Genomic DNA, 19,999 nt, shown 5'->3' with positions numbered 1-19,999 from the left:
ATGTCCTTGAGTGGCCCAGCCAGAGCCTAGACTTGAATCCAATTGAACATCTCTAGAGAGATCTTAAAATGGCTGTGCACCGACGCTTCCCATCCAACCTGATGGAGCTTGAGAGGTGCTGCAAAGAGGAATGGGCGAAACTGGCCAAGGATAGGTGTGCCAAGCTGGTGGCATCATATTCAACAAGACTTGAGGCTGTAATTGCTGCCAAAGGTGCATCGACAAAGTATTGAGCAAAGGCTGTGAATACTTATGTACATGTGATTTCTCATTTTTTTTTATTTTTAATAAATTTGCAAAAAACTCAAGTAAACTTTTTTCACATTGTCATTATGGGGTGTTGTGTGCAGAATTCTGAGGAAAAAAATGAATTTCATCCATTTTGGAATAAGGCTGTAACATAACAAAAGGTGGAAAAAGTGATGCGCTGTGAATACTTTCTGGATGTACTGTATGCTAAGCCAATTAACCTAAAATGCACAACTTTGAAATATTTACTTTCTAGCAAAGAAAAATTAGGAAAAACAGAAAGAAAAGATGAAAATGTTATAAAAGAGTTTGAGAGGACTATCTGGGTGGCAGAAAGCTGTGAGATTAAGCAATGAACATCCATCCATCCATTATCCAACCCGCTATATCCTAACTACAGGGTCACAGGGGTCCACTGGAGCCAATCCCACCCAACACAGAGTGCAAGGAAACAAACCCCAGGCAGGGTGCCAGTCCACAGCAGGGCACACACACACACACACACACCAAGCACACACTAGGGACAATTTCGGATCGCCAATGCACCTAACCTGCATGTCTTTGGACTGTGAGAGGAAACCGGAGCACCCGGAGGAAACCCACGCAGACATGGGGAGAACATGTAAACTCCACACAGGGAGGATCCGGGAAGCGAGGCTAAGCAATGAACAGAAGAGTTCAAATTCAGGCTGATCCAGTTTATCATAAGGTAGGATGCCATAATGCTTGCAGCATACTGTAAGTGTGAACAAGTGTCCGTGTGTGCAATTTACACTGTAACACCTATAAATTACATAACTGCTTAAATCAAGTGCTGTTTGGCACAAATATTGTGCTTTTTTTTGTTGATAGCCAATTGGGAATTAACCACAGTTCCTGTTTCAAATACAATACAGTAGGATTATGCTGTCAAACTATTAACTTCTGTCAGAAAATATTGATTGAAGTCAAGCATATTTAAACTCAGCTGTTTTAGATCATTAGCTGTAAAGTGCAGTCATGTCTCATTTAGCATGGGTGATGGACTGAGAAAAATGAAGCTGTTTGAAAAATCCTTGTTAAATTAACAGCTAACCAGATAAATCTTAGAGAAATGTGATCAGCAGTTCTCGTTTATTAAGGCTTAGAGAAGAATAATGGAGTTGCTTCTATGAAGATGACAACAACTGTTTTTTATGCTGTATGAATGCTATTTTCACCACATAATATCCTCTTATCTCATTTTCTTTATCATTTCTCTCATAATGTGAATTTTGGAGGTAACAGGCTAAACGAGGAGGTAGCTTTCTTCATGTCCAGCAACACTCCTGAGTACTTACTCTCCATAAAAAAAACTCACAAGTGCATCCAGAGCAGATGTATAAAAACAATCTCTTCCTCTCTGGTCTGAAACAATGTAGCTGTTAGTTACCTACCATTCCTGGGCAGAAACTTTTTTTCTTTTTTTTTTTTTTAATGAAACGTGCATGCAGTTTCATTATTTCTGTCATTACACAAAACTAGTGAATATACAGTATGTAAGGTTCAAATTTTTATTAGTGAAAAACAAAGTACATCAAAAATTGAATCATAAATGATTTTGAATATATAAAAAAAAATACAAAAGGGACTTTTTCTATTAAGGTCCATCCACCACTGCCATGGCTAGACAGCAAAAACACAAAGGCCCACAAAGGTGATCACACAGCACAGAAAAATAAATGAGGAAAAAGAAGAAACCATCTCATAGACCAATCTTCAACCAACACTACATAAAGTTAATTTTTGGATAGTAGAGCTGGAAGAGTTCTTAATTCAAGGTGTGAAGAGTTCAAGAACGATAAGGTCATAGAATGAAGACTTTCAGACTAAAGGTGTAAAAACCCATGAAGTCTAATCTCACAAGATGCCATATCCAGGGGGCTAGGATGTAATCTGTGGATAAAATTTAATTGAATGAACTGCTTGATTATCTCTTCTAGAACAATGTTTGACATTTTGAAATACCTGATAGTGTAAACAGCAATATCAGCTGACGGAAAACAATAAAAACAAAAATTCACTTTCTGTTGTTTATTGTTAAAATACAGAAGAACTCTGTAACAAAATACAAACATTAACTTTTAGAAGCATTTATTAATGTAGGAGTTAAAGGTTGGGGGTTGCATTGTGTTCTTTGGGTGCCTAGGCTAAATTTACTGGATGTACAAACAAAGTGGACTTGTGAATGCATTCTCGGAATGGAAATCATTCATATGTAGGGGATTTACTGTACTTGATAAGGCCAGGTTGGGCTGAATGAATCACTTCAGAAATTATAGTGTGCAGCCAATGAGCAAGCACCTCTGCCAACAACTTGATGTCAGATTACCGACAAAAGAACTGGAGATGTTAGTGTGGTCTTTACTTTGTTTAATTCACAGGGTAATCAAAGCCAAATTAAAATGAAGGATTAAGGTGGAAAGTACAAATGGCATAATTAAGCATCAGGAATAATGAAGCTGGTAGCTTCTACCAGAAAGCCGACAAGAAGTCTGGATGAAAACAATCAGGACCAGACTTTCTTTGAGTAATTGAGCTTTGGAAGAGATAAGAATTTGAGAAAGTAGTTAACATCAGAGGTACCAGAAGAAGAAGAAGAAGATGGTGGGAATAGATCAGCACAGAATTAACAAAACTATATTAATTTTGTCTGAGTTAGTAATCTGGGATTCTTTCTTGGTTTTAATTAATGAAATGTAAGAAATGAATCAACAACCCAAAACCTGAGGCCAATAACTTATTATATTAGGTCTGGATTCTGAAATATAATAATGAGGTTAACCATAAAGTCAACTTTGCATGACAGCAGAGCATTTAATTCAGCCTTAGTGCTAGCAATGACAGTTTCATACTGCTGATCCACCAATTGGGGGATGTAAGACTCTCTAATTGTGAGAGGCAATGCTCAAGATTTGGAATCCTCTGTTGAGATTCATCAGACAAGCCACTGGTGTAAACAATAGCATTTCAAAATCAAAATAAATGACAAGGAAAACCTTTAATAAAATCCAGAGGCCAAAAGTTTAAGCTGAAAGGAGAACTAAGTTCCATGCTATCGAGAAGTTGCAGATAACATTGAGACAATCAAGTAGTGGTTAGTGCTAGCCGCACACTTCAATAAATGCTTCTCAATTAAAATCAAGAGCAACGTGGTGTTGGTGTAAAATAATCTGGTACTTTTGATCTTTTATCAAGGGTTGTCAAGGTTGTAACGTTCCTTGATGCTATTTTTTTTAATTAGTCATGATCCAATTTAAACAAATGAGAACAGCAAATTGACAAGAGAAGTAAAATGAGAATACAATGCCATACACATTCCCTTACCAGTGTGTGCTCACCAGCTTCTTGCATCTCTAAAAAGCAGGTCAAAAGAAATACCATCAAAGTCCTTCCCTGGTTAGCCAGCCCCCCAACCATTCAAAGAATCTGGTTGTAGAATAAATAATGCAACAGATTCCAAAGTGCACACTTCCAAATGAAACCTTAAATAAGCAGAATACATGGCATTTGCTAAGAAAACTTAGACCTGTAGTTCAAAGGCATATAAGCAGACAAACTGAAGGCACAAGGTGCCTGTACTTAAGCTACAATTGGGCTACAACTCAACTTTTCACGTCAACTTTGATATCTGACTACTTCTTTTTTATTTCAGGCACTTTGTGTCTTTCTGAACTTGAACTTTTGAGTGTCTCCACTACGCTGTATCATCCATAATTTCCTTTTGTTGCTTATCCCACTGCTTGCTTCCAGTTCTATTTGCAGAAATTCTTCTTTTTTCCATGTGCTTTTGCCATTGTCTTTTGCACAAACACTGAACGGAAGAGGCTATTTATATTGATTTGCATATTCAAATATGTGTTAAATTTCATGTTCATTGGGATTTATAAAGGGGAAGTGCATACAACTTGGCGTACGCACAGATTTATGCATCTGGATTTTTTTGCGTGTATGCATATTTCTAGTTTTGTCTGTACGATGTGTTTTAATGTGAAGTCTACGCACAACATCATCCATGAGGCCCCAGAACTTTACAAGATTCTCAATTTGGTTGGTACATGGTTAAAAAAGAAAGACCTGGAAAAAATAGGAGGCCAAAGCTGACAGAGAAAGGCCAGCATAGCATTCCCTCCCAGCCAATCCTAATGCCTCAAGATTCAATTTATTTATTGAATCATCAGAATGGGAATGCCATTACTGCTGTGATGTCATAAGACTTCTTTAGGTAGAGAAAACATGTAAACAAAACCCCCATATATCAAAGGACAAAGTGATGTTCAGTTGTTTCATAGCCATATCAAATATAGTATTGCTACTCCTGAATGTAAGGTTCTTATGAGCGCAGCCCTCTGGTTAGCATTGTAGATCTTTGAGACAGCACAGACTGATAGATTCAGAAACGGCTTCTTTCCAATTTCCATAAATACATTGAACAAAAATAAGAAAATTAAGGCCGTTTAAATAATTTTTTAGTCAGTGCTGGGACATAGACTCATACATACTGCTGTTGCTCTTGTGCAGCTACTCCCAATTGGAATGGTATTATTTTTTGTATTATTACTGGTTCCATTGTTATTTTATCTAATTTTTTAAACTATATTTTTACATACAATATTATTGTTTTAATTTCTTTTCTTGCTTAAATTATGTGTTGTACCATTGGTTGTGTTTCATGAAAAGAAGTGAAATTTTTGCTCTTTCTGCCAAGTTGGAGTGGCTCTCGTAATTTTGTTGTAATTATTTTACAATGGCAATAAAGACCTTCTTCTTCTTCTTCTTCTTCTTCTTCTTCTTCTTCTTCTTCTTCCTGGGTTAGACCCACTAATGCAATCAATCAGTAGCTAAAAGACCTGCTCTTGAAAAGGAGGAATTCTGTCCAGTGTGTCAGAAAAGAATTACAGTCCTTCCCCTTTACATAGCCCTGAAAAGGTTTGTCAATGAAACAACACAACGATATCAGCACCATTCCATTTTACTTTAGATATCAATCTCCTCCAGAGCTTCAATCTACAAAGTTACAAATCCTTAAGTGTTCCTCTTATTGATTTTGCTGAATTAAGACAAATTCAGCAGCCTCCTTAACCCAATAAGTGCCACTGAATGTTTTCGTAGAAGAATATTGACTCTCATTTGCCTCAACAAACTCCTAGTTGACTTCATCCACCTGGAAACCTACATGTTAAAGTCATATGGAAAGCTACTTTCATCTCATATGTTATTCATCAATGAGAGGTAGTGTTACCACCATGAATAGCACAAATTCCCTTTGACTACACCTTCTTTTATTAGAATTTACTATCTCAATCTTTAACAGAGTCCATTCATCATTCACCATTCATTCACTATCCTATACCTCTCTTGAGACGTTGAAGAAGCCATTTGCACTTGAGAGATGAAGTCTTGCCTAAAATGAAGTATCGGCAAAAATTTTCCACAATCACACTGTCAGCGCTAACGTTTTAGCCGTTAGAGCCAATTTGTTACCAAATAGCCAAAAACTAACAGTCCAGTACCTCTTTTTACCTGAATGTCTAGAAAATACAACCTGAAACCAGATAATACAACTACAAAGTTTGTCTTTAACCTTTGGCCAGAAAAGCTTTAGTACTATATACAAGTTCAAGGGCTCTCCAGACTTTACTCCATTTCTGCCATACAATAGCTGAAAAGTGGACTTCATTTATAACATTGCCTGCATTGCTTTGCTCTGTTTCTGACAGTTGGAGTAAAATAACATCTATCAAAGGAATCTGTACAAGTCTGTGCACACTCACCAGTAAAACACATAATAATTTGTACTTGTCATGAACAAATGTCCACACAATTTATCAGCATCCACTTCATGAGTCTGACAAGTGTTCTAGAAAGCATTTAAATATACCTTTTTTAATTTAACTGATGATATTTCTCTGCTTTTTGAGGTATTGCCTAAACTAGGTACAGTTGTTAGAAATCATAATATATGGATAATGAAGAGGATTTATTACAACTACATTGCTATTCCTAACATTTCCTTGTTTGTAGAGGTCTCGTTCACTTAATATTAAAATGTTCAAACCAGAGTTGACGATAAAGCCACTAATAAATATTGAAATCTAGATGTAAGTTTTTTCTATATTTCCATTACTGTGTGTAAGTTTACTGGTTGTGTACAAGTTTTTTGTCTTTCTCTCTGCCTTTTTTTGGTTATAAATGGATTCCTATTGGCTTCTTTACTTTTTTAAATCAACTCAATTAAATCACAATATGCCTTTTTGTTTTTGCAGCCTTATGCTGCTAACTTTCAATTTAATATATATACTGTATTTAATTTAGCACCACGTACGTACTATTCTTCTGCATAAGCAGCTATAGTTTCTAGTAGTTTTGATGCACTGTATTCTATCTAGCCTTACTGTATTTTACAATTTAAACTTTCTGTCCTGGTGATCTTGAGAGAAATAATTCAGAAAATCAAAATTAGAAACTTGATGTGTTATCACATTATCATGAAGGTAAGAGATATGTGTATTAAATATTGTAATGGGCTCATTCAACATCCCTTACGGGTCAGTCTTCTACAGCACGTGAATCAAAATGCCATCATTTGGAGTCTATTATCATTTTCCTTCACTGAAGAGGGGTGATAGATTTAGACCTTAATAATGTGTTTTGCTTTATTACCCAATATATTTAAATACTGCTTAGTTAGCCTGTGAAGATTTTTTGAAATGTCTTGAAATGTTGTCTGTCATCCTGCATCAGGTGAATGTACCTTCACAGTGCTCATTTTTTCAATAAATGCTGTTTAGTAGCAAATGTAGATGAAATCGATGCATCACAGGAAGTAAATTCAAGTGCGTCCAAAGTTAAAGGCAATGTGAGGTGGGCATGATCGAATTCATTCATTCTTATGCAACTCTACCATGAAAGCTGTTAATAAATAATGCAGCACCAGGTAAATGGGACTATTTGAAACATTTTAGCAGCTTATATTAGAGATGTCATCACCAATCTGTGGTAGCTCCACTACAAATGCTGGGCATTGGGAACAAATATATTCATATGTTCAGAAACTTAATACTGCAAAGGTGTTTACTCAATTTTAAAATAGGTTGGTGAAAGCTATTTTTTATCTCTTCCATACCATACAGACCTCATTAGTGCCAAGGTGAACAGTGCATTTTCTAGACACACACCTTAAATTCCAAAGTATACATAAAACTAGTATAAGAGGAAGAACCTTTAGCTTTAGAGCGCCAAAACACAAATATTAGAGAGTACCCATTGGTTTCAAAATTAAATTCAAGGCTGAAAACATATTTTAACATAGCATACTCTTAACATCCATCCATCCATTATCCAACCCGCTGAATCCGAACACAGGGGCCTACTGGAGTCAATCCCAGCCAACACAGGGCAGGAACCAATCCCGGGCAGGGTGCCAACCCACCACAGGACACACACAAACACACCAAGCACACACTAGGGCCAATTTAGAACTGCCAATCCACCTAACCTGCATGTCTTTGGACTGTGGGAGGAAACCGGAGCATCCAGAGGAAACCCACGCAGACACGGGGAGAACATGCAAACTCCACGCAGGGAGGACCCGGAAAGCAAACCCAGGTCCCCAGGTCTCCCAACTGCAAGGCAGCAGCACTACCCTCTGCGCCACTGCCCCACCCTACTCTTAACATTATTTTTAATAATTATAGAATAATTAGTATATAATTAACACTTAAAGAAATTACTTAGGCCTCCAGGCAAGTCTTTCCCTTTTCTTTATCCTGTGGTGGCACTTGCTGTACCTTGGTTTGGATGTGTCTTTGCTAATGAATTTTTTGCTGTTATTGTCATTGTTTGGCTGGACTGTTGCAGAGATGCAGATTGTTCTCCATATCACATATTGTATAACTCTTGATATGCTTTATGTGTGCATGTCTTACTGTCTGTGCCTTCTAAAGAAATGATGACTCACAACAAACTGTTTTATATGAGATGAAGAGTGAGTAGGCAACCCTACTTAAAAAGACTGGTCATGTAGAATAGATAGCTTGGTATAAAGGATGTATGTATGTGACAATTTATATTTTTAGTTTGGCATTGTTTAATCTAAATCTTATTCAATGAAGCAGATAACAATGGAAAAAATGTTCACCGTCAACTGAATCAGCTAAACTACCATTTAACAATTTTTTACATCTTTGCATCTCTCTATTTGTCTCTCTAAAATATAAATGCACACACATTAAGGTCCGGGCGGCACGGTGGTGCAGTGGTAGCGTTGCTGCCTCACAGTAATGAGACCTGGGTTCGCTTCCCAGGTCCTCCCTGCATGTTCTCCCTGTGCCTGCGCAGGTTTCCTCCAGGTGCTCCGGTTTTCTCCCACATGCAGGTTAAGTGCATTGGCGATCCTAAATTTCCAGCAGACCCCCGTGACACTGTGTTAAGATATAGCGGGTTAGGTAATGACTGACTGTCTGACATTAAGGTCTAAGATGGAAACCTTGGGAAAACCTGCAAGGAAATAATGAGAAGCATGTTTTTTTTTCTCTTTTTAGAAGAGGGCCAGAAGTCAACTAAGGATACATTACAGAAGGTCCACAGATGACAGAGAAATTTCACTTTCATTCAGGTAGTTGCAGAACCGTATACAATCACAATGAGCCCAGGCAAGAGCAGTTCACTTCCATTTAACCCAACAAGGAAGACCTCTCCTACAGCTGTCAAAAGTGAGACAGCATCAAAAGAGACTCTATTTCTGTCAACTAGGGGCGGACACTGATAATTTATTACACTTGGAGGGTCAAGGACCATTAAAATAGTATCTGAGAGATTAAGCCAAACACTGGTATATTTTTAGTGTTCTCTGAAGAAGGACATATTGGCACTACTGCCTGTTGAATTAGGTAAACTGTATGTGAACTCCTTCACTTCAATAAATTGAATTCCACAGCTTGGTACATGAAAAGCCTCCAAAAACTGCTGATGTCTTGGTTTATTAAGCAGCTGCCCTGGACTCAGAAAGCATAAGCTAGCACATAATTGTACCATGGCCCACCTACTCTCATAAGTTTTGTTCTCACCTACTCATATTTTTGGTTTAAACTGCCATTTTAATAATAATTATAACTTTAAATTATTTATAAAGCACACCTATAACCTAAAAAGTCATCTCAAGGTGCTTCAAAATAAACAAAATCAACAATAAATAAGATTCAATGTAATAGTAAAAACATAGGCATCTTACTCTCTGTTGGCTCCTTGGATTTCCTGCCACTGGAAGATTTCCTCAAGAGGCTCCGTCCTGAGGTAAAAAGGCTTGTGAGTTCATCTAACGGACTGGTTGGTGTTCTTGACCGTGACACATTTTGCATTGAGCCGTGAGTACTAGAGGAAGAGTTGGCTAGCTTGGCTCCCTCCTGCGAAGAGTTTTTGATTAGTGAGTGAGGCACTGAGGATGAGCTTCTTGGGATACTTCCTGAATGTAATGAGTCATAGGGAGGAGGTCTCTTGAGGCTTAAGGGGGTCAGAGACCTACCTATACTGACAGGAGAAGGACAGGCAGAATGGCTCCTTGGATACCCATGTGCAGAAGTTGAGGATTTATAGAGTGCAGAAGGAAGGGGTGGTGCAGAGGAGCGCCCGGAAGCCGTGATGGTATGTGTTGGAGGGAGCTCTTTATCCGTTTTTTGATGTGCAGAAGCCTGAGGAGAGGAAGAGGATGGTGACGCTCCAGGTGGTTTTATATAAGAGACATTTTCCAGCACAGGTAGCTTGGTAACTTCTAAGGGAGTTAAAGGAGATTCATCTGAGTTTGGTGAACACTGTGCTGGGGCTGGTGGAAATACCAGCAGTGGTGGTCTGTGTGAGAGAAGGTTTGGAAAAGGAGCAGGGATGTCACAAATAATGCCCTTTTGGGTTGATGGCACTGAGTACTTAGTGTACTCCAAGTCAGGCACTGTAGGAGTAGCACACTGAGAAGAATAACTAACATGTTCAGAACTATAAATACTGGGCCACTTACAGTCTGGGCCAAGGTCATCGAAAATAGGATACTTCATTTCCTCATAGACAGCTTCACTTTGGTCTTCATCATCTCTCTTGAAGTCTTTCAGAATATTTCCCACCATTTCAATGTACACAGGCTCATCCTCATCAGTGTCTCTGGCAGGACTTTGTGTCTGTGAAGATGACTTTTCTTTCTTTGAGGACTTCTTGGCACCATGATTCCTGATGTAAGACTCGTCAAACGATGTGCTTAACTGAGTGTTTGGATTCCTCTTCGGCTTTGGGGGTGGGATTTTCTTTGCGTATTCATCACTGTGTGGTCTTTGCTTTGACAGTGCTGCATAATAAAAAAAAATATCTGTCAGTTTTGTAAAACAAACCCCAAAATGTCATTGAAACACAAATCCTCTAATTAAGACAATCACTGCCTCAAATATTTCTACAGTTCCCATCCTTAATTCACTGAATTTCTGAAAATACCTAGAAGAGAACTATTAAGAATAAAATAAAGTATTGTCTGCTATAGTTTAGTATTGGTCATTTGAAAAAATACCTTTTCTTAGACTTTCCTGTTTTCCAGCTTGGTTTAATTTAATCACTTTTAATATTTTTACCATCAACCGTGGGAAGTTCTTAAACATTTTGGGCTCAGTCCTGGGATATCAATATAGTCTGTCAAAGAGTATTAATAATGGCCTCTAATGGGTTAAATAAAATCATGTTTTTGATGGATGTCAATCATTTATTAATTAATTTTTCAAACCAGCGGTATCCAATTAAGGGCTCAGCAGACAGGTACCTATCCTGGTAGTACTGCATACAAGGGCGGAACTAACCCTAGATGGGTTCCAGACCAGTGTTAGGTATACTCACAGAAATAGTGCCACGTTAGAGCAACTAACCATCCTAACCATAATGTCTTATGATGTAAGAGGAAGACCAAGCAACATGGAGAAAACCTTCAAACTAATAAGGAGATAGGTAAACTCTGACAGTGTCTACATTTAGATTTGAATCCAGCCTTCTGGAGCTGTGTGTCATCTTGCCACATAATTTTACTTTCAGAATCATTAAGGGCCAGGGACCCACATTTATCATGCCTATGCACATTTCTACACTATTAAAATTAATCAAGATAGAAATTTGAGTGAACAAGTGTAAAAATCTATGTGAGAGTCTTCCCATGAATTTAAATCCTTTTACAGAAAAATTAGCATTTTCATAAAAATTCTTACACATTCACATTGTAAGAATATTGAATTGTTTTGTGGTGCAAGCAAATCTGAAAATCATACTTTTGAATAAAACATTCTTGCACAATGCCAATAACATTAGACTTACCATTCTATGTTACTATATTTTTATTAAGCATCTTTATGGCAGAAAATATTCTTCATCGAAAGTGTGCGGTCATTTGTACATCCAAACGATGCAGATATTTCAATTATATGAAACTCCTTACCGTCCTTTCATCCCATAAGTCTTGTACACTACATTTTGATCATATAATTTACTCTTATTTAATTTCACTCACTGAAGCGTTTTCGATTAGGTCAGATGAGTGGGGTTTTCTCTTCAATATTAGCCACAATTGTGTTACTATATATCACAGCATAATGCATACCATTTTAAAACATACTGCAACACTATTAATTAAAAGTTTTGTTGTGTTTTTTTGTTGGTTATGGAAAAATGTTATATTTCAGCATCCAGACAATGAAAGTGAATCACATTGATCACAGTTCAGAGCCCCACTGTGAAAAGAACAGACATGTAGTTAGAAAATCACTTTTTCAGTTGTTAGCTGGCACCATGCTGACCAGTAAACACCTGGCTACACAGTTTTTAGTGCTGCTACCAGAAATACAGTGTACGCTTATAGTTATGCTGCAGTCTGCGTTTTCTGTCTATGTTGTTGTGGATTGTCCTTTTTCACCTCAAAGCCATGTAATTCTAAAGGTGTTCTGCTAAACTTAATGTGCTGCTGTTTCAATTTAGCCAGTTCATAGACAATAATTTTCATGAACATTGGATGGTTATGGGACTTTAACTTTCCTTAGCATTTTAATATTGTTGCAATTTCTCAGATGATGTCAGAGGGTATTACACTCTGATGCCATCCGAGACACACCAGGTACCAGCATTTTTTGACTGATTTTCTGTGAGACATAAGGTTTGTGGACTTGCGTTTTTCAGTCGTCATTAGTTAAGTAAGTAAATGTTTATGTTAGACCGGCTTGCAGACATAATGAAAATTCAGGTTTTTTTCAATAATCCACATTCTGCCTTTGTCATATAAGCATCAACATTTTTGTTTATCTTACCATTTTGAATTTTCTGTACAATATTTCTGTATTTACTTATTTGTTATTTTGTTTATTTACAGATTGTTTGATTGTATGATTTGTCCTTGGAGTCTGTACCCATGTTTTATATGTTTCTGCTGATGTATGCATTTGAATTTCCCCATGGGATTAAATAAATTCATCTAATCTAATCTTATATATAAATGTCTACTCATGGAAGTGTGTGTGTGTGTCTGTCTGTCCGGCACGAAAGTGCGAGGTGGCCTGGAAGTGCGAGGCATGAAGCTCAAAGAGCCGGCAAGGCAGCCCCAGGTTCACAAGTCGGAAGAAGAAAGAAGTATGAGGCTACAGCATGAAACTGAAAGAAAACGACTTCATCGCCAAAGTGAAACCGCTGAGGAAAGGCAAACTTGCTTAGCCGCTAATACACAAGCGAGGCGAGTACACTGGCAAAACGAAACCTCCGAGGAGAGAGAAACTTGCTTAGCCACTGATAGACAAGGGGGTGAGCATGTCCGCATTTAAATTTTTTTTCTGATGATTTCAATAGTTTCTAGGAGCCTGGGCTTTTTACAATACGGGTTTACACAGCTAGTATAATGTAATCTAGTTTATTTTGGCAGCCACAATTACACATTCCTGCTGCCAACTCCCACAATCAGTAGATGCCAGTAAAATAAAAAAAAAAAAATCAATAATTGTTTCTGCATTTTTCAGGGTATATCTTTAAATGTAGGACATTGTCATATGTAATTAATTGCAGTCATGTTCTAATTGCTGTATTAGAGTCATGGATTATAGAATGTATTCATTTTGCAAGTGCAGGAATGGATTAAACTAGAATTTGACAAATGAGATTTTTTTTTTTGTTAAAAAAAAATAATCATGTTTTTAAATATAGTAAGTGAAGCATGAATATACAGTTCATTGTAAATAGATCTTTGTCAGTCTGATAAAAAAAAAATGGCAAAAGGGTTATGAATTTGTCATTTTGATGTTGCTTCCATCATTATTTTTCAGTGAAGCTCATGACAGCCTCACACTTTAACATGACCTATAAATTAAGGTTAGTGGGGAGGACTGGTGTATCACTTATATAGGATACTGGGTTCAAGTCCCAATCAGTATCACTTTCTGATTAGTACTGACACATTCTTTGTCTGTCTGCCTGTCTTGTTCTTATCCTATTCAAGTTTTCCTCCCATATCCAAAAGTTGAGTGTGTTAAGTTAACTGGTATTACTAGCAGACATATGGGAGTGTAAACAGAGTACCTTGAGAGGGACGTGTGTGTAAAAATCACATATATAGTGAGTGTCTGTTTTTTATCTTATTAAATTTTTGCAGAAATACAAACAAAACGATGTAAAAAAATTAAACAATCAATTATGGTGGAAAAAAACAGGTGTCAGCACACTATAAACATTCTAATAGTGGTAGACAACTGGATCAAAAAAGCTATTATGTACTTATGAATAATTTAAGATCAAAATAAGAGAGAGCTACCAGTGCTGGAGTATTCAGTAGGATGTCAAATGGAATTCCAAGATTTATTGATATCCAACTTGTGAAAATTGCACTCATTAACGTCCAGACCTCCTGTGATATTACAGGCAGTGAAAGAAGAATTTGCAGTGGACAGCTTTGAGGACTTTAATGGTCAGTGGGGTATACTATATTTTAATATGCTATAAATATTTATCAAAGGCTCTAATGCAATGTTATTGTACAAATGATTCTAAAGATAATTTTTATAGCAATAGCTAAAATGAGTGTGAACAGCTAATCCCCATTTCCCTTAAGCCTAATATTATTCTTTGCTTCAACCCCAGCATTCTCATTCCTTCCAAGTAAAGTTCCTTGGATGTAAACACTAATAGCATCCATTGAAGTTTTCACTGATGAATTGACTTGATGCCAAGCTTTGTGCTTTTTGCTTAGAAAATCAAAGTCTCCATTTCAGCTCCAAAATTACATTCTTCAGGTTATTTAATTTGTTCTTAAATTGCATTAGTTCATGGAAAAACAGTATGGAGTTAAAAAAATAGATTTTTTGAAATATCTTTCTCATACAGAACACAAGGCATGAACAAATAAATGTATTAGAAATATTTAAAAAAATACAAAAGATGACGACTAGCACCATACTAGTGACTGCTTTGTAAAGATTTTTTATACTGCACACAATAAAAGACACCGTATGTATGAAAGACAGTTGATTGACAGCTGAAGCCATTTATTTCTCTGGAAAAATTTAAACAAAAGGAGACAGAGAAAGGAAGAAGGGATGAAGCTAAGATAGATAGATAGATAGATAGATAGATAGATAGATAGATAGATAGATAGATAGATAGATAGATAGATAGATAGATAGATAGATAGATCTGGATTCTGCACTGGATTAAGTGGATTCAGTTGATAAATAAATAGGTTTCTGAAAGAATGCTGTTTAAAGTAAAAGGATTAGATATGTTGTTGCTAAAGATTATTTACCCAGACAGAAAAAAAATGAATTTTCACCTTAGTAAATTTAACTTTATTGCAAACATTTTATTTGATATTGTGAATTACAATAAAAAATGGTTATAAATCATTCAGTCTAAGTGGTATAATTTCAAGGCAGTCAAGTACAATATGGTAAAAGAGCAAAACTGATCTCTGTGCCACAATATTGCTCACCACATCTGCTCAAAATCACATCTGAAGAAGTGGAAAAAGACAAATGATGTGCTGCACTACAAAAGAGTTTAGTTCTCTTCTCAATAAAGTCTATATTGGTTATCTAGTTGTTGCAAGCTAAGATCATTATTATTATCCATATTACTAACCGAGAATGCTAAACTGGATGGACGCAGGGACATCCGGCCATAGGCCGTAGCCGCAAAAAGACGTACTGCGCAGGCACCCCAAGAAATGAGGCGCCGCGAGAAGCGGCCGCAACCACAGAAAAAAGGAGTCAAAGAAATGAGGCCCCGCGACCACAGAAAAAAGGAGTCAAACGCAGGCGACGCACAGCACCGCACGAAACCCATTGCACACGAAACTAGCACACAAAAAAAAGAAGCCGCTCGCGCCCACCTGCAAGCCCCCCCCCCCACAGGCACCGGACAGGACACACACAAAGAGGACGATTCAACAAGCCCCTGGCACACAAAAAAAAGAACCCAAAACCACCCCACCCACCCTACAAGCAACGCACGGGACACACACAAAGAAGAGGATTCACCAATACCAAGCTCAGACGCCGAAAAAGCACACAGTGCCGCACGAATCCCATTGCACACGAAACGGGACCCACACAAACAGAAGGATTTAACAAGCTCCTAACGCACCAAAAAAAAGAAGCCGTGACCGCCATGCCAGGCCCATTAGAGACGAGACATGGCACACGAAACGTTCACAACAACGACGAATCAGACCCACAAACACACTAACATCAATAAAAAGTGACACCCAAAGCCCCATTTCTAAAGGAACCGTCCATATTAAACATACGTCATCTCAACACCTTCACACTAGGCAGCATAGGTGGATCTCCTTACAATAAAGCACTATTAACCGTTCAACTGCAGAAAAGGCTCCATATTAACAGTGAGTGCAATCCTCCTTATTACTTATCCATATTTCGCATGCTGAGGAACAAACAAGTCATGAATACACGCTCACGGGTACAAAACGATTCGGCTCGAATAACGGGACCAAACACACGAACCCGCATGAAACAACAAAATACACGGCAGCGCATCTGCATTACATCCTACAATAGTTCATTTGATTTTGCATCTACCGGACTAAATATCAGGTCACCAAAAGGCAATGACCCATACTGCTTTCGCGTATGTGGACAAATATTACATCGCATTGGAACAGTGCACCCTGAAACAAATCAAGAACGCAAATATGCACAAATCACGTGGCACAAGGCACCTACAAAGCGCTTCTGAAACCGCGGAACAAAAAATGTCTCGGCTCCAAAAACACATGTCACTCCTTATTCCAAATACCGGTCCCAATCACAGAAACATCGGTATCCACTATGACAATGCACAGTAACAATGCACGTGACATCCGTCTTGCCACACTATTAATTATAGATGACTGTACAATGGCATCCATTTACTTACTCAACACCATTGATAAACTTCTACAAACGTTGATGAATAATAATATTCCCTTTGCGGGAAAGGTACTTTTATTAGGAGGAGATTTTAGACAGTGCTTACCTATTACTCCACATGCCATGCTCTCAGCTATTATTCAGTCCACCTTAAAATACGCGACGACGTCATATAAACAACACGAGACCGAACTACGATACATATACAGGTGCGAGACCTGATTGGTGATAATACGAAGAAACGAACAGTCCGCATATTAACAGTGAGTTCGATCCTACTTATTACTTATCCATATTCCTAACGATAAAGATCAAACAAGTCATCAATTCACGATCACGGATACAAAACTAGACGGCTCGAGTAACAGGACCACAAACACGAACCCGCATCAAACAAAAAAATTCACCTCGACGCGCTTCTAAAACCGCGGAACAAAAAATGTTACGCGAACAATTGGCTTTGCTTTCTAAAGATACACTTGGTACAAAGCATGCGATTTCCAGATCCCGAATATAACAATTGGTTATTACAACTACAACATTGTACACTCACCAATACAGATAGACTTCACCCAGATTACGGAGATATTTGGAACAGCGGTCTCATTAGACCAAATGCCCCTTTTAACACAACGCACTATATTATGTCCAAAAAATATTAATGTTCATCACATTAATAACCAGGTCATTTCATTACTTCCTGGAGAGGCACGGCTCTTTCTAAGCTCTGACAAAGTTGCCTCTGATGACGACAATGAACATCTGAATTTCCCCTTACAATATTTGAACACTATTAACCCAGCCGGATTACCACAACACAATCTTAGCCTTAAAAACGGAACAAATTACCTTTTACATTGAAACGCCGACAGTTCCCCATTAAACCTGCATTTGCCATGACCATCAACAAATCACAAGGACAAACCATAGACAAGGTTGGCATCTACCTCTCTGAGCCCGTTTTTGGACATGGACAACTTTATGTTGCCTTCTCACGTGTTCGACGTTCATCTGACGTTAAAGTTAAAGTTATAAATGATCCATGCCAAGGAAGACTCATTCAAGGACAGGACACCATCTTTACTACTAATGTTGTGTACAAAGAAATATTCCAATAAACCATTACTCTGTGCCAAACACTGTATTTTTTGCTTTCTATATGCATCATCCACACCTGCACACTATTCTATATCTAATTCATACATCTCACTCTTTGTCATGCCCCAACGCCAGGGGTTGGCGAACGAAGCGAGCAGGGGGCAGAGCCCCCTAGTCACTGAGGATGCTTTAGTTTTTCCGTTGTTCAAGAATGAAGCATTAGGCTGCAACAGTTTTCAGAACCAACAGGAGCAACAAAGAGATACTCTGAGTAAGGGACACTCATTAAACAAATTCAAAGAAAACATGCATGATTTGCATTGCAGCATAAACTAGAATGAATTGTGCCTGACACAATTTAATTCATAATACAACTTTGTAACCACTTGCGTTACTGCTGTTCTTGAAGGCATGACTAAGATCAAAATGAATTCACCTTTTATGAGGTACACATTTCTTGTGACCTTATTGTGGTAGGTCTGCCTCAATTATTCTCATCTGTTACCTGTAGATGTGTGTTTCTGGATGTGGGTAGCCAATTGGTCTAAGAGGAGAGAGTAGACAACAATTAATCCTTTGGAGACCCTGATGATAGTCTCATGTAAACTAGAGTGAATCTTGTCAAGAACAAGGATAACTGGAAATAGAATTGACTAGAAGCACTGCATATTATGAGTGTATTTTGGTTAATACGAATTTTTAAAGTATGAGGAAGTTGCGGACAGTGCATTAGGACTGCCAGGTGGAAATGATGGTCACTGTTTTTGAAAAAAGGACAAAAGGGCATGTTCTAGTTACTGAAGGATCATGATCCTCAGCCTTACTGGGAAGGTCTATGCTGAGATACTGAAAAAAAGACTCCACCTGATAGTTTAAATGCATATTGAGGTGGAACAATGCAGATTCTGCCCTAGCCGTTTAACAGTACTTCAACTTTTTACCATTGCAGAGATATATGAAGTATCATGAGAATTAGCCAGGCCTATCTACATCTGCACTGCAGATGTCCTTTGGAGATCCTTGAAGAATTCCCTGGCTGTGGCTGTGTGCCATTAAGTCCCTGTATTTGTTAACCTTGTTAAGGACTTGAGTTTTGTATACTTTTTGTTAAGGAGAGCTTGTTTATTGTTGGTACTGGACATATCTTGCCTCGTCTTCTGGTCATGAGAGCATCCAGCTTGGGTATCTAAGGATTGAATTTCTGCTTTTTCCGCATAATATTGTCCTCTTGAAATCATGATCAGTCTGTGATCTTTTACACACACTAGAGAAGATTGCAACTGAATATACTATGGTTAAGGTGACAATCAGCACCTCCAAATCTAAGGCTTGTTCTACCCAAGTAATTGAACTCCTCATTTGGGTCTTTCTCACAAGAGAGGTAAAAGTTGTTCCTTGAGACTGAACAACTAATTGGTGCAGTGGCAGCTGTTATATGGACATTCTAATTGATTGTATGGTGAGGTGGGAATTAAGTTCTCAGATGAAACTTCAATTTAAAACTCCATCCTCCCTTAAACTCTGCACTGTGACCAAAAGAATGGGATTGTGAAGAATCACTACTTCTCTGGATTGACAGGAGACAGTTGAGGTAGTTTGGACATGTAGTCTGGATTCCACCTTAGAATAAGGTGTTCAAGGAGTGCTCATCTGCAAATTCCCCAGGAGTAAAAAGTTATTGAGGAGAGCATGGCCTGGTCAGCCTAACTCAGCATGTTGCCACCACAAACCTCATCAGAGTAAGTGGAGTAAAACGATAGTGAAATGGTGATGACATTTCATGTATTTATATAAAACTGCAAATTAGCTAATTACTAAAAAGTGCCATTTTGTTAATCAGTGGAAAACTAAATTAAGCAAAAACCCAACATCTATTTAAAACTACTGCTGTGTATTTCGAAGAGATAATTATGGTGAATCAATGCATAACTAAGTGCTTAGATTAAGAGCCCCGTTAAATTTTAACTGTCCAATGTTAAAAAAAGAAATAAAATGATAAGGATTCAAAAAAAGCATCAAAATTGTGTGTTGTAGGACAAACTGTACCAGACGTACCCACTTGAGGGATAGCATACTGCACTCATGATTTCTGATATTTAAAACAAACCAGAAGAAAGAAAGACTAAGAAGAAATTTTGGAAGGGTGAAACAACAGCTACACATTTGAACTGAAACACCACAAGACAGAAAATCTGATGTGAAACAATTAAAATGGGTAA

General features: G+C 37.8%; 1 protein-coding gene across 2 annotated transcripts in view; it reads right to left on the bottom strand.

Moving 5' to 3' along the window:
- nyap2a (neuronal tyrosine-phosphorylated phosphoinositide-3-kinase adaptor 2a) overlaps positions 1-19,999 on the bottom strand; it is a 174,304-nt gene that overhangs the window by 71,408 nt on the left and 82,897 nt on the right. For both annotated transcript variants that reach the window (XM_028794632.2, XM_051922411.1), the window contains exon 4: positions 9,500-10,597. In XM_028794632.2, coding sequence (XP_028650465.2) covers positions 9,500-10,597 — 1,098 coding nt within the window. The remainder of the gene's footprint in view (positions 1-9,499; positions 10,598-19,999) is intronic.

The sequence above is a fragment of the Erpetoichthys calabaricus genome, chromosome 2 (genome assembly GCF_900747795.2).
Source record: "Erpetoichthys calabaricus chromosome 2, fErpCal1.3, whole genome shotgun sequence".
Taxonomy (NCBI): Eukaryota; Metazoa; Chordata; class Cladistia; order Polypteriformes; family Polypteridae; genus Erpetoichthys; species Erpetoichthys calabaricus.
This window is presented reverse-complemented; position numbering and strand designations above follow the sequence as displayed.